This window comes from Myxine glutinosa, chromosome 6 (assembly GCF_964187855.1).
Source record: "Myxine glutinosa chromosome 6, kmMyxGlut1.1, whole genome shotgun sequence".
NCBI classification, from domain to species: domain Eukaryota; kingdom Metazoa; phylum Chordata; class Myxini; order Myxiniformes; family Myxinidae; genus Myxine; species Myxine glutinosa.
In genome coordinates this window covers 106,780,034-106,793,023 of record NC_136266.1, presented here as the reverse complement: position 1 = coordinate 106,793,023, position 12,990 = coordinate 106,780,034, and the positions used below count along the sequence as shown (strand labels likewise).

General features: G+C 42.7%; 1 protein-coding gene across 1 annotated transcript in view; it reads left to right on the top strand.

Moving 5' to 3' along the window:
• Positions 1-12,592, top strand: part of LOC137430157 (syntaxin-1A) — a 124,339-nt gene extending 111,747 nt beyond the window's left edge. The window contains exons 8-10 of the mRNA XM_068120786.2: positions 111-248; positions 339-449; positions 10,844-12,592. Of these exons, the coding sequence (XP_067976887.1) occupies positions 111-248; positions 339-449; positions 10,844-10,924 (330 nt within the window). The 3' untranslated portion in view covers positions 10,925-12,592. The remainder of the gene's footprint in view (positions 1-110; positions 249-338; positions 450-10,843) is intronic.
• Positions 12,593-12,990: the final 398 nt, after the last annotated feature.

Below are 12,990 nucleotides of genomic sequence, written 5' to 3'. Positions count from 1 at the left end.
AACTTTCAAAGAAACCTTCAAAAGAAACCATCTATGCCCTCTCTCCTTCCTTTGATCCTTTTGACTTTCCATGGCATTTTCCTTCCTTTTCACCCTGGTTGTTTCAACAGATTCAGATGGACTCGAAGATCGATAAGCAGGCCATGAGTGAAATTGAGTCACGGCACAACGACATTATCAAGCTGGAGACCAGCATTCGGGAGTTGCACGATATGTTTGTGGACATGGCAATGCTGGTTGAGAGCCAGGTAACCGTTTTTTATGCCCTTATTCTGCTGAACTGTAACTGCTGAGTCGATCTACTTGTGTACTCACTGATGATCGATCTTCTATGCCAGGGTGAGATGATAGACCGAATTGAGTACAATGTTGAACATTCGGTGGATTATGTCGAACGTGCTGTCTCTGACACTAAGAAGGCAGTGAAGTACCAGAGCAAGGCCCGACGGGTAAGTTTGTTGAATATTCTCCTTGTTAGTGTTCATTGTACAGTTTATTAACACATTTCATTTCACCACAGCTGTATGACTGATTTTTAGTTGAAAACAAGTTGCTTTTATTGCAACTCATGACTGAGTGGTGTATTGCAACTCATTGGTGTGACTGAGGACACATTCTAGGTCTCACGCTTATATAACTACAGCTTATGTACGAGTGCTTCAAATTTGATCTGGAGTCCTGTTTTTAACAATACCAACGGGAATGTCAACTTATATACTGATATGACGAACAGAAACTCGTTGCGTCATCAAAAATAGTTCCTCAACTCGCTTTACGTTTGCATTGTTGGTTAATGTAAGCTATATGTTGCAGCTTGTGGTTAATTCTGTACATGCTCATGTCCATGTTTTAATTTACACCAGTCATATACAAGTAGACTCATCAATGCACTATGCAGACAGTCGTCTGCAAATTTAAACAGGTTTGGCGTTTCATTTTCACAATTACTCGCTACTAGTGGGCACTCCTGCCAATATCCTTCTCAGCCCACCTTAGGTGGGCAATGTATTGCGTCGCATTCTTTGATATGCACTTTGTCCTTTTTGAAAAAGATTTTATTGATCACGACATATCATACTCCATATCATTATTTTGAGAACGTTCCATTATATTATTATGATAAAGGAAGATGATTTGTAATACAAGCAGTCACCAAATATGCTATTTCTGCCTATGCATAGCCATATACACATCTGCTCCATTATAGGTATACAGTGCATTCAGAAAGTATTCAGACCCCTTCACCTTTTTCACATTTTGATATGTTCATTTTTTCCCTCATCAATCTACACTCAATACCCCATAATGACAAATAGAAAACAGGATTTTATAAAATTTTGCAAATTTATTAAAAATAAAAAACTGAAATATCACATTGACATAAGTATTCAGACCCTTAACTCAGTACGTACTTAGTTGAAGCACCTTTGGCAGCGATTACAGCCTCGAGCCTTCTTGGGTATGACGCGACAAGCTTTGCACACCTGGATTTGGGGATTTTCTGCCATTCTTCTCTGCAGATCCACTCAAGCTCTATCAGGTTGGATGAGGACCGTCGGTGGACAGCCATTTTCAGGTCTCTCCAGAGATGTTAGATTGGGGTCAAGTCAGGGCTCCTAATTTTCAATTTTCCTTTGAACCTGACAATGCATTGTCAGGTTCAAGTCAGGGCTCTGGCTGGGCCACTCAAGGACCTTCACAGAGTTGTCCCTAAGCCACTCCTGCGTTGTCTTGGCTGTGTGCTTAGGGTCATTGTCCTGTTGGAAGGTGAACCTTCGGCCCAGTCTGAGGTCCTGAGCGCTCTGTTTCAGGTTTTCATTAAGGTTATCTCCGTACTTTGCTCCGTTCATTGTTCCCTCAACCCTGACCAGTCCCCCAGTTCCTGCTGCTGAAAAACACCCCCACAGCATGATGCTGCCACCACCATGCTTCACCGTTGGGATGTTATTGGGCAGATGATGAGCGGTGCCTGGTTTCCTCCAGACATGATGCTTAGAATTGAGGCCAAACAGTTCAATCTTGGTTTCATCCGACCACAGAATATTGTTTCTCACAGTCTGAGAGTCCTTTAGGTGCTTTTTTGGAAACTCCAAGCGGGCTTTCATGTGTCTTTCACTGAGGAGAGGCTTCCGTCTGCCCACTCTGCCATAAAGCCCAGATCGGCGAAGTGTTGCAGTGATGGTTGTCCTTCTGGAAGATTCTCCCATCTCCACACAGGATCTCTTGAGCTCAGCCAGAGTGACCATCTGGTTCTTGGTCACCTCTCTTACCAAGGCCGTTCTCCCCCGATTGCTCAGTTTGGCCGGGCGGCCAGCTCGAGGAAGAGTCTTGTTTGGTTGTTCCAAACTTCTTCCATTTAAGAATTATGGAGGCCATTGTGCTCTTGGGAACCTTCAATGCAGCAGAATTTTTTTTTGTAGGCTTCCCCAGATCTGTGCCTCGACACAATCCTGTCTCTGGGCTCTGCAGGCAGTCCCTTCGACCTCATGGCTTGGTTTTTGCTCTGATATGCATTGTCAGCTGTGAGACCTTATATAGACATGTGTGTGCCTTTCCAAATCATGTCCAATCAATTGAATTTACCACAGGTGGACTCCAGTCAAGGTGCAGAAACATCTCATAGATGATCAAGAGAAATGGGAGGCACCTGAGCTAAATTTCAAGTGTCATAGCAAAGGGTCTGAATACTTCTGTAAATGCGATATTTCAGTTTTTTCTTTTTAATAAAATTGCAAAACTTTCTAAAATCCTGTTTTCTCTTTGTCATTATGGGGTATTGAGTGAAGATTGATGAGGGAAAAGGCTGCAACATAACAAAATGTGAAAAAAGTGAAGGGGTCTGAATACTTTCTGAATGCACTGTATTCCACTCTTTGTTATCCCCTTTGCCACCATCTTTATTTTGAGCACGTCATTAAAACAGGATGCACGTGATTATAGGTATTTGGGTATTGGTTGCCAACACCACAAAGACAATTATTCCCCCAAAATGATTCCCCTAACCAGGCCTATAATGTCCCACTGAAGATGATTTGGGAGAGGAATTTGTAATTTCTTCAGGGTACCAGTGGTAACTCACCTACTCTTCAGGAGATACACTGTGGGATCTTTAGCATCCACCAACTAATGCTAGCAGAGGGACACCTGGCTTAATGTTCATTTGAGGGACAGCACACTTTGTGATACAACACCTTGCCTGCAAAACACCAGTTTATAGTTGGGTTGGGAATTCAACCCAGACTAGACAGTGGTAGATGAGTTAGCTCAGCACCATCCTGTCAGACTATGGTTGTACCTGAACCAACCATCCTGTCAGACTATGGTTGTATCTGAACCACCCTTCATCATTAGAATTATATTTGAACAAGTTCTCATGTTCTCTTTGTGTGTGATGTCGACATTAAATGAGGAGATGCTGAATGTTTATAACCTCTTTAGGCAGATTCGTTTGCTCATTGTTTAAGTTCTAATGACCTTTTACCCAAGAGAAGAGGAAATGCCATTGGTTGATAACACCCTTGCACAACATCAATGTACAAGTACTGTATGTGATTTAAAGTAGATCAACATTTGTGGGGAATATTGTCATTAATAGCAACAGATTTTTACAAGGTTATTTTACAAGTTTTTTTTTATTACTACAAGGTATTACAAGGTTGTTTCACAAGTTTAGTGTGAAATTATTATGGTATCTGTTTATATTAATGTGAATGTTCTTCACACTGTTGATCATATTTTAAAGCACACAATTGCACTTGAAAGTAGTGTAAGGTGTTTGACCTGTGGCCTTTCCTCTTCTGTGTGGTTAAAAGATCGTTACAGATTGAGCATGAACAATAAAAGTAAAATATACCATAATAATCTCACAGCAAACTTGCGAGATAACCTTGTAATAAGATTCAGGAAATAAATTAAAATAAATATACTTTTAAGGGGCACTGCGTGAAATAATATACAGACTTGGCATTTAATATGGAATATTTTTTTTGTGGGGGTGAACTTACTTTTCAAGATGTCTTAGAACCAAAAGTTCATTGGAATTATGTTGAAATTATTCTCGATTTTGTTAATGTGACCTTTAAAAGAAACAAAAACCACATTTGACATTTCGAAACAAATAAATTGATCCTTGAAAGTGATGTAAACTGATATCGAACTCAATTCATGGACAGTACTGTGTTAAACTTCTGTACGTTTTCCAGAAGTATCTCTTTATTTTGCACATTAGCCAAAAATTTTTTTAACAAAGACAAAAGTTAAATTAGGACTGGGATTACGGACAGTAAAATTACAGTTCAGTACTTCGTGTAACCCCCACGAGCATTCAGGAGAGCACGTACACGTTGAGGCATGCTGTTCACGAGATTTGCCAAGGTTTGGACAGGAATCGCTTGCCATGCAGTGACAATAGCCTGCTGCAATTCACGCACAGAGGTCGGCTGCTGGTCCAAGTGGTCGATTTGACGCGTTAATTCTGCCAACAAGGTTCTCTATCAGATTCATATCCAGGGACATGGCAGGCCACTGCATATGCTCTACACCACGGTCAGCAAGAAAGTGTTGGATCATGCGAGCACGATGAGGCCGTGCAAGGCGTGCATTGTCATCTTGGAAGACAAAGTTTCCTCGAAAGGCTGCACGAGCAAATGGAAGCAATGTTTCTTCCAGAATGGCCCTGTACTTGAACTGGTTCAGGTTTCCATTCAGAACAACCAGGTCAGTTTTGCCCCCTGCATGAAAAGCAGCCCAAACGGTCACCCCACCACCTCCAGCTTGGACTCCTGGCACTATACAATCTTTGTTTTAGGCTTCATGCACTTGTCTGCACACTCAGACGCGGCCATCTTGACGATGGACCAGAAATCTAGACTCGTCACTGAAGGTCACGTGATTCCAGTGTCCTGGCTGCCATTGACGGTGCTCTCTGGCCCACTGCAATTGGCGCTGGCGGTGTTGTCTGGTCAGGTGTGGCTTTCTCAGGGGACGCCTGGCACGATAGCCTGCTTGAACCAGTCGTTGGTTGACTCGCCTTCTGGATACAGGCACATTTGTCAGTTGCTGCCACTCAGCCCTAAGCCGATTAGCTGACTTGGTACGGCCATTGCAGACTAACCGGTGCAGCTGGCGATCATCCCTTCTTGTGGTTCTGCGGGGACGTCCTGGCCTCGGTATTGGAGGAGGGACACCCCTCTGAGCATTTCGTTTCAGGATCTTTGACACCTGACCTTGAGTGATGCCATACTGCCAAGCAATAGCACGCTGTTTCATGCCGTAATTTCGTAAAGCCACCACTCCATGACAAACAGCATTGTCGAGTTGACGGACCATCTCCAGAGGAAGCGGCAATAACTTTTGGAGACGTGCAGCAGTTGTTTTCCACTAATACAGAACGCAACAACCCTTGTATACCTGACTGTGAAGCCAATCATCAAATGCACCTGTCCGTACATTTTGCCACGCCACCTGTGATATAATCCTGTTGTTGACTTCTTGCTGCAACAGACAATCAGTGACATGGTTCTTTTAACAAATAAATCACCAAAGTGTAAAAGAAACTCACCAGATTGATATACTGAGTTAAGAAAGTAAACCCAAGTCAAGAAAAAAAAAATTCCATATTAAATGCCAAGTCTGTATATTAAATTAGTTATTATTTTTCGTTATTTTAATTTTATTATTATTATTATTATTAGTTGTTTTCATGTGTCCAGTTTTTGTGGGTCTCGTCCTTCCTCCTCAACCCACAGTTTACCGAGTAGCATAATCAGATGTCTATAAATGTATTACTTGATGGTGATATTGCTGGTTATTGTTTGGAATGGTTGTTGGGTATTGTTTTCAAAGGAAACGTACTACACAGTATCTGGTTTGATTTATCTGTTTGTTTGTTTGATTTCTTTGCACTCCTGAACTGCTAGACAGAATTAGTTGAAAACTGAGGGTTGGAGTGTGCCCGGGTAGGTTTTATGCAGTAAAAAAAAAAATAGAAATAATCCCCAGGATTCGGGGAGCATCCCAGTTCTCTCCATGTTGATGTGTATCGTTTAGCACTGCTTTTGGTAGGGGTGTGTATTACAAGTCATCTTGTGTATGACAAGTCAACCCAGACAATTCTGAGATGGGTTCTTCTCCAGGTTTTGATAATATTTATCGGTGTTGTTGTTGATATGTAATATCTTCCTTATACTGAGCAATCTCAGCAGCAACAACTTTACATCAACCCCTATTTTTTGGAAATTGGCATCAGTTGTTTCTGAGATTACCATAACATGTTGTTGTTAGGCCTGGATTTTGTTGGGCATGTATTTTTTGTCGTGTTGTTTGTCACATTGCCAGATGTTATTTATTAGTATTTCCAAGGAACTGCAAGAAATGCACACATTAGGTGTGCCCTGGTGCATCAGCCAATAACCACCCCTTTTGTGTACAGTTGTTGTTTTTGAGCAGATGTAACATTGAAAATATTCACTAAAACAGTTAGGAATTTGGATGAGCTATTTGGATTATTCATATATGAGCACATAGCTCATGATGCTGAGATCCCAGGTTTAAATCCCATAAGCTCTGTCTGTTGATTTGTCCATTACTTTCTAATGTCTTTGTAATTCATGTAAAAGTGTACTGATATCTCATAATGTCCTTGTCTTGCACTTGCTACATGAGCAAGCTCCTCAAGCTTTAGACACGATATAAAAATAAGATTTGAATCATTATTATGCCCATATATAATTAATATAACACCTGTTGTAACACCTATCATTTTATGCCTCAGCCGGTGAAGTCGCCGGAGGCATTATGTTTTCAGGTTGTCCATCCAGCTGTCTGTCTGTCCGTCCATCCGTGCCTCCGTCCATCCGTGATTGGTTTTTGTTTCCACGAAAACGGTTTTCGTTTGTGTTCTTTAAACATGAACTGATTAGATTATGGGGTCAAGAAGTTCAATGTCAGAGTTAGGTCGACATTCTGTTACTGCACTAACTTGTGAACCAGTGATGGGATTTTGACCAAACTTAGAAAAGTATATATTATGATGCAAAGACGAACTGATTAGATTTCAGCTTCAAAGGTCAAAGGTTAGAGTCTGTAATAGGTTTTCGTTCCTGCGATAACTTAAGAACGGCTGAAGGGAACTAAGTCAAACTTGTTATAAGTATATATTATGATGCAAAGATGAACTGATTAGGTGTTATTCCATATTTAACATTTGTGGGATGTTAGACATGTGCAATGTAGGTGGATAATAATTCTAATTTCTGTGAAAGTCAATTTAATAATCACAGTTACCTTTAAGTGTACAAAATAAATTAGGAAATTGCAAGTTTTATTTTTGATATACATATTATATTATCAGGTGGACTTATCTATATCGATATACACTTATCACAAAGAAAATATGCAGGAAACCGATTGGATTTTTGTCGAGTATATAATTATAAATTATTGAATTAATCAACACCAGTTACGGTACATTAATGAGAATTACAAGAAACCTCAATAAAAGATGTAATTAGTGAATCGATCTATCTACTATAATACATAGATGTTGTATGGCTGTAGCTATGTCAGCAATATTCACTCATCGATTGGTCACGTCACTGACTAATTGGGTGTGCCCGTTTTTCCCAGCATCGTTATTCATTTGTCAATAGGTCGCGGCACTGACCAATTGGGTGTGCCCGTTTTTCCCTTCACTCATTGATTGGTTGCGGCACTGACAAATTGGGTGTGACCGTTTTCCCAGCATCGTTATTCACTTGTTGATTGGTTGCGGCACTGACAAATTGGGTGTGACCGTTTTCCCAGCATTGGTATTCGTGTCTACTGTTATCGCGCCTATCCACGTCAGCAAACAACGGTCCATCTTGGTAGTGTGGCAAATCACACGCTTTCCTCACCTCGTGTTTCCTCACCTCTCACAGCGATGATTACAATATTGGTAATTGTGATGCGGCATCTTTATCACACCCTTTCCTCACCTCGTGACTCATCCTGGTAATTATATTGATCACGATGCTGTCCTTGACAATTTTACATTTATTTGACTCACCGGACATGAAGCGGCCATCCATGTTCGATGGGCCGACATGGGAACTCCCGCCCGGTGCATATGTGAAATTAGTTTTCATCAGCTTGCTCCCTTGCTTGAAAGTCTATGAGTGGGTTCAGAATGTCACCAAGGAAACAACTCTCAACAGAACAGCGAGTGAATATCCAAACTCTGTGAGAAGGGAACACCATGAAGAAAATAGCAGAAAAAAGATCTCTTATAATGATGTGAGGTACACTTTGCAACACCTAAAATAAACTGGCTAAAATAAAGAGGTACAAGACAAGAAAAGACCAGGAAGACCCAGAAGAACCTCTCCACGGCAAGACAAGTACTTGAAGTTGCTCAGCTTACGTGACAGAAGATACATAAAGTCAGCAGCTGGCAAATGAAATTAGAGCACGTACATACACACACATACACACACACACACACACACACACACACACACACACACACACACACTAAACAAGCCTATACTCAAACTGTAAAACGAGAGTAACCAAATTGTCCACAGCCTGGATAGACTACAAAAGAAGCTTTTTATAGTGTCCCACATTCATGGATGCTAAAATACATGCAATTGTACAATATCAACCTAAAATAATCAAACTGATTGAGAAAGCAATGGAACACTGGAATGCCACATTGATGAAAGAAAGATCGAAATACCAGAGGTGAAGATATAACGCGGGATCTTACAGGGAGAAAGCCTTTCCCCCCTTCTGTTTTGCCTGACTCTGGACCGACTGAGCAACCTAATTAATGAGAAAGAACATGGACGCACCCTAACATCCAATAGAAGAACTTCCAAAGAAACAAGAAAGGTGACACATCTGCTGTACATGGATGATGTAAAGCTTTTCGCACCGAACGACGAACAATTGGCAGAACTACTGAATTAGTGAACGGTACTCCGAGAACATTCAAATGAAAATTTGTCCTCTGAGTTTGCCAAGTGCACATTCGTACAAGGTAAACCAACAAAAGTAGATAACATAAAAATCGACCTAAATACAACAATACAGGAACTGGAGATCAAAGCATCATACATATACCTCGGGTAGAAGAGGGACACCAAATATGTCACAAACAAATGTACAAAACAATTACCAAAAAATACCTGCGTATAATGAGGCTGATCCCGAAATCATACCTCTCCACAAGAAACAAAATCAAAGCCATAAACCAACTTGCAGTACAAGTGTTCCAATACATCTGTGGAATAATATGCAACTGCCCTCTATCACATGGGTTCCCTCCTTAGGAGCAGCCCCCATGAGGCCGCTCAGAGCCGTTAGTGGAGAAAATTTCCGCTATGTCATCAATCCACCTGTCAAGATAAGAGTCAAATTGCTGTCCCAAGCGCCTCTCGTTGAAGACGCAGCACTTGGACCTGCTGTTGGGATCAAAGGGATTCCCATTGAAACACAAGTTGTGCGTAGGCCCCTGGCCGGACCGCCAGTGATCGCGCCGCCGACTCTCCCTCCCAAGCCTGGCAACGGCAAGCTGACTTTTTGTCTCCAACTTTGCGACGGAATCGATACAAGTGCCTTGCCTTCCTCTGAAGGTAGTTTGGCCAATGCTGCTGCCTTGGTAGAACCCTGGGTCCCTTATTGACCTTCATGATATCAAGTGGATCTGATTCGTCATCCACTAAATGGTCGAATCGGTTTGTGATGGTGCAGCTGGAGCCCTCTTGCATTTTCCCAGCATGATGCCTTCCAAAAGTGCCAAACTACCACTAATGTTGTGAGTTCGACAAACGCAGCCCTTATACTGTGCACTGCAAGAAGGTGGCCTCCCTCCCTGTGGTGCTATTTCCTTGTTTCAAGTGGGACGTGTTGGGCATGCTCTTCCCACAGGCGACACAAATACGAAGGGGGGTAGCTCCGGGCTCTGATGTGTTGGCAATACTTATGGGTGATAGTTTTCTAACTTACTGTATGTTAATGCGATTTACTTGTGTCTTCTGAGTGAAAGATTGCTACTTGTGCTTGAGATTCTAGGTTGTTGCTGAAAGGACAATTCTTTGCTGTCAGTTAAATTGCCATGAGTTATTGGTCAAATTGCTGTGTTGATGTTGGCATAATTTTCAGGTGTTTGCCAGGCATTTGTTAGATCATGGAGTGGTGATGATAGTGATGTTTTCAGGTGTTGCTGGCAACAAGATTCCTGATTCTTGTTGACTTTGTGTTGTTGAGATTTCTCGGTGTTGTTGGCCATGCTGCTAAGTGATGTTAACGTGCATTCTCAGTGCTAATATCTCAGGAGTTATCGGTGTTTTTGTCGATGTTATGCCCATTGCCGATATCGTCAAGATCCGGTATTCACTGTCGTTGGGATTCTCAGATGTTGTTTTTGCTTACACTGATATTAACATCAGTTGGATGACATCCCCTGCGTGTAATGACAATTCCAGGTGTGCAGAATGTACATTTCCACCTTCATTTGACTTTCTGCGTTTCCACAGGAAACGTTCCCGCAAGATCATGTTTAATGGTGCTTACGGTGTGACAAATAATAATTATATTTGGCAAAACAGGAAATGTAATGCAATGATTTATTTAAATGACCATCACAATTCTATTCACAGTGACAGAACCAAATACGCTTCTGTTTATTTATATAAATCAATGTGCTTGTGTCTTTATATTTGTTGTACTTTAATCCTGACTTTTGCATTTTGTCTTGATCTCCTGCTGACATTCTGACTATGTTTTCCTACCTCCCTGTGTTTCTACAACTCCATTTCTCTTTTGTATGGCTTCACTACCTGCTCTTCAACCTTTGCAGAAGAAGATTATGATTATCATCTGCTGCGTGGTCCTGGGAATTGTCATCGCTTCTACGTTTGGGGGGATCTTCGGCGTGTAGGCCTCGTGCTGGGCAAAGGTGGCAGGGCTGAGGGAGGAAGTGCAGAGGAGGAAAGCTGGGGAAGGGATGTGCGAGTGGTTCGGAGGGACTGCATATGAGGTGTAGCTTTGGGAGCAACAATGTGGTCATGTTCTGATGCCTGGTCCGTCTTTGTGGTTCTTCCTGCCTTTTGCCTTTCATAACCTTCAAAGTTTTATTGTTGATTTTCTCTCTCTCCCTCTCTCTCTCTCTCTCTTCTCTCTCTCTCTCTCTCTCTCTCTCTCTCTCTCTCGTTCTCTCTCGTTCTCTCTCGTTCTCTCTCGTTCTCTCTCGTTCTCTCTCGTTCTCCCTCTCTCTCTCTTTCTTAAATACGTCTTTCACTGCATAACTGTGCCATTGTGCGCAAGCATGACTCATGCATGATCTCCTAAATGTTGCCTCCCAAACTCCCCTAAGTTTCATCCGAGACTATTCCCCTAATTCATCTTTTAAACCTCATACCACAAGCTCTCAAATCACATGCCAGCTCCTAAAACTCCCATATCCCAAACTCGTTTTTCAACTGAACTCTCGAATTGCAACCCAACGCTGTCTTTATCATCTGCTTCCTATGCATTGAGTCAAAAACACTTCCTTCCCATTCCATTCTCCATGTACACACACTTGAGTCCCTTGCATTCCAACGTCTTGTTTTGTTCTCTTCTCTCTTTATTTCTGATCTTTGACTCTACAGTAGCACATTGGGGTTGTATGGATAGCATAGAATGGAGTAAACAAAACACCCATACTAATTAAAGCTTCGGGTGCGTGCAGTTAGGTATCTTGCAGCAGCAGCAAAGCAGGAAATACACCCCGGAGTCTTGGGACGTCAGAATGGTTACTGCCAACCCAGGTCACAGCACATGACTTCTCAAGTCAGCCCACACTCTGGACATCACAGAGTTTAATTTATTTTTTTTACACAAAAAAACGATTTAAAAAAAGAACAGAAGAGCTTCCTTTCCGTTCCGCTCCGGGTGCGTGCGTGTTTTCTTGCGTGTACGTTTTGAACTCCATGTCACCGTGAGAGAGAAGGGCTCCGACAGGTCGGTCATTGGGTTTTAGCGAACGCTTTTCATTTGTATGATGTACGAGTTCCGTGGACCAAAACGTAGTCATCTGCGTGCTAGCTCGAAGGGCCGCAGCTTCAGGCGCATGCGCAACGCTTCTTGTGCCGAGTTCTTGAGGTCGCGGGCTCCTGCCGTGTAGTATATGTGACGATTATGCAAGAAGAGACGATCGATGCATGAGCGAGCAGTATTAGTGATCAGCAATGTGTACATATACGTGCATAACCATGTTTCGAGTGCTTTATTATCTGAGGCGATCGCAGGTGTCATCGACATAGTCACGCCGGACCGTCGTCATGTGGCAACATTATAGGATCTCACTGCTCCAAGCCGAAGGTAACGGTGCCCACCGCGACTCGTCGACGTTCCGTTCCTCATCCCGAAGGATGGCTGCAAGCATCGATCTTCGCCCAACATTCGCACACGCACTTGCTCCCTCTGCGTTGGATCCTCGGTCGGTGTCGGGTGCATGAACGATGTTGCACGACCCGTGTACATATATGAACCCCCTCGGCACGCGAGCGTACACCTTGCAGTACCCCCCCCCTGCCCCCCAACACGGGGTACCCTGTGGATTTAGAAAAAGAAAAAAAATATTTTCGATAATGTTGTGTACTGTCCTTCTCCGTGCGGGGGGAATAAAAACAAATATACAGCTATTGAATCCCCACCAAAAACGCCCCACCAGCTGGCATCGGAGGTGAGACGATCGATGCACCGTCGGAAGCTGCTCGACCAAATCGACATAACCTCCCGCGTCCCTTCGGGATGAATATTGTCTTTATATTGCGTAAAGCGCTTGGTGACATCAACGGGGGGAAAAGGTTAAACACGCGAGGGGAGTATTAAAAAAATTCCACGTTCCGACATCAACTGTGCCCCTCTTTGGGTGCGTCGCATGGTAGCTGTGATGTATGCCCACCTGTACGGGCGTTGGGCGGGGTGGGATTGAAGAAACAGGATAGGGTAAAGGTGTTT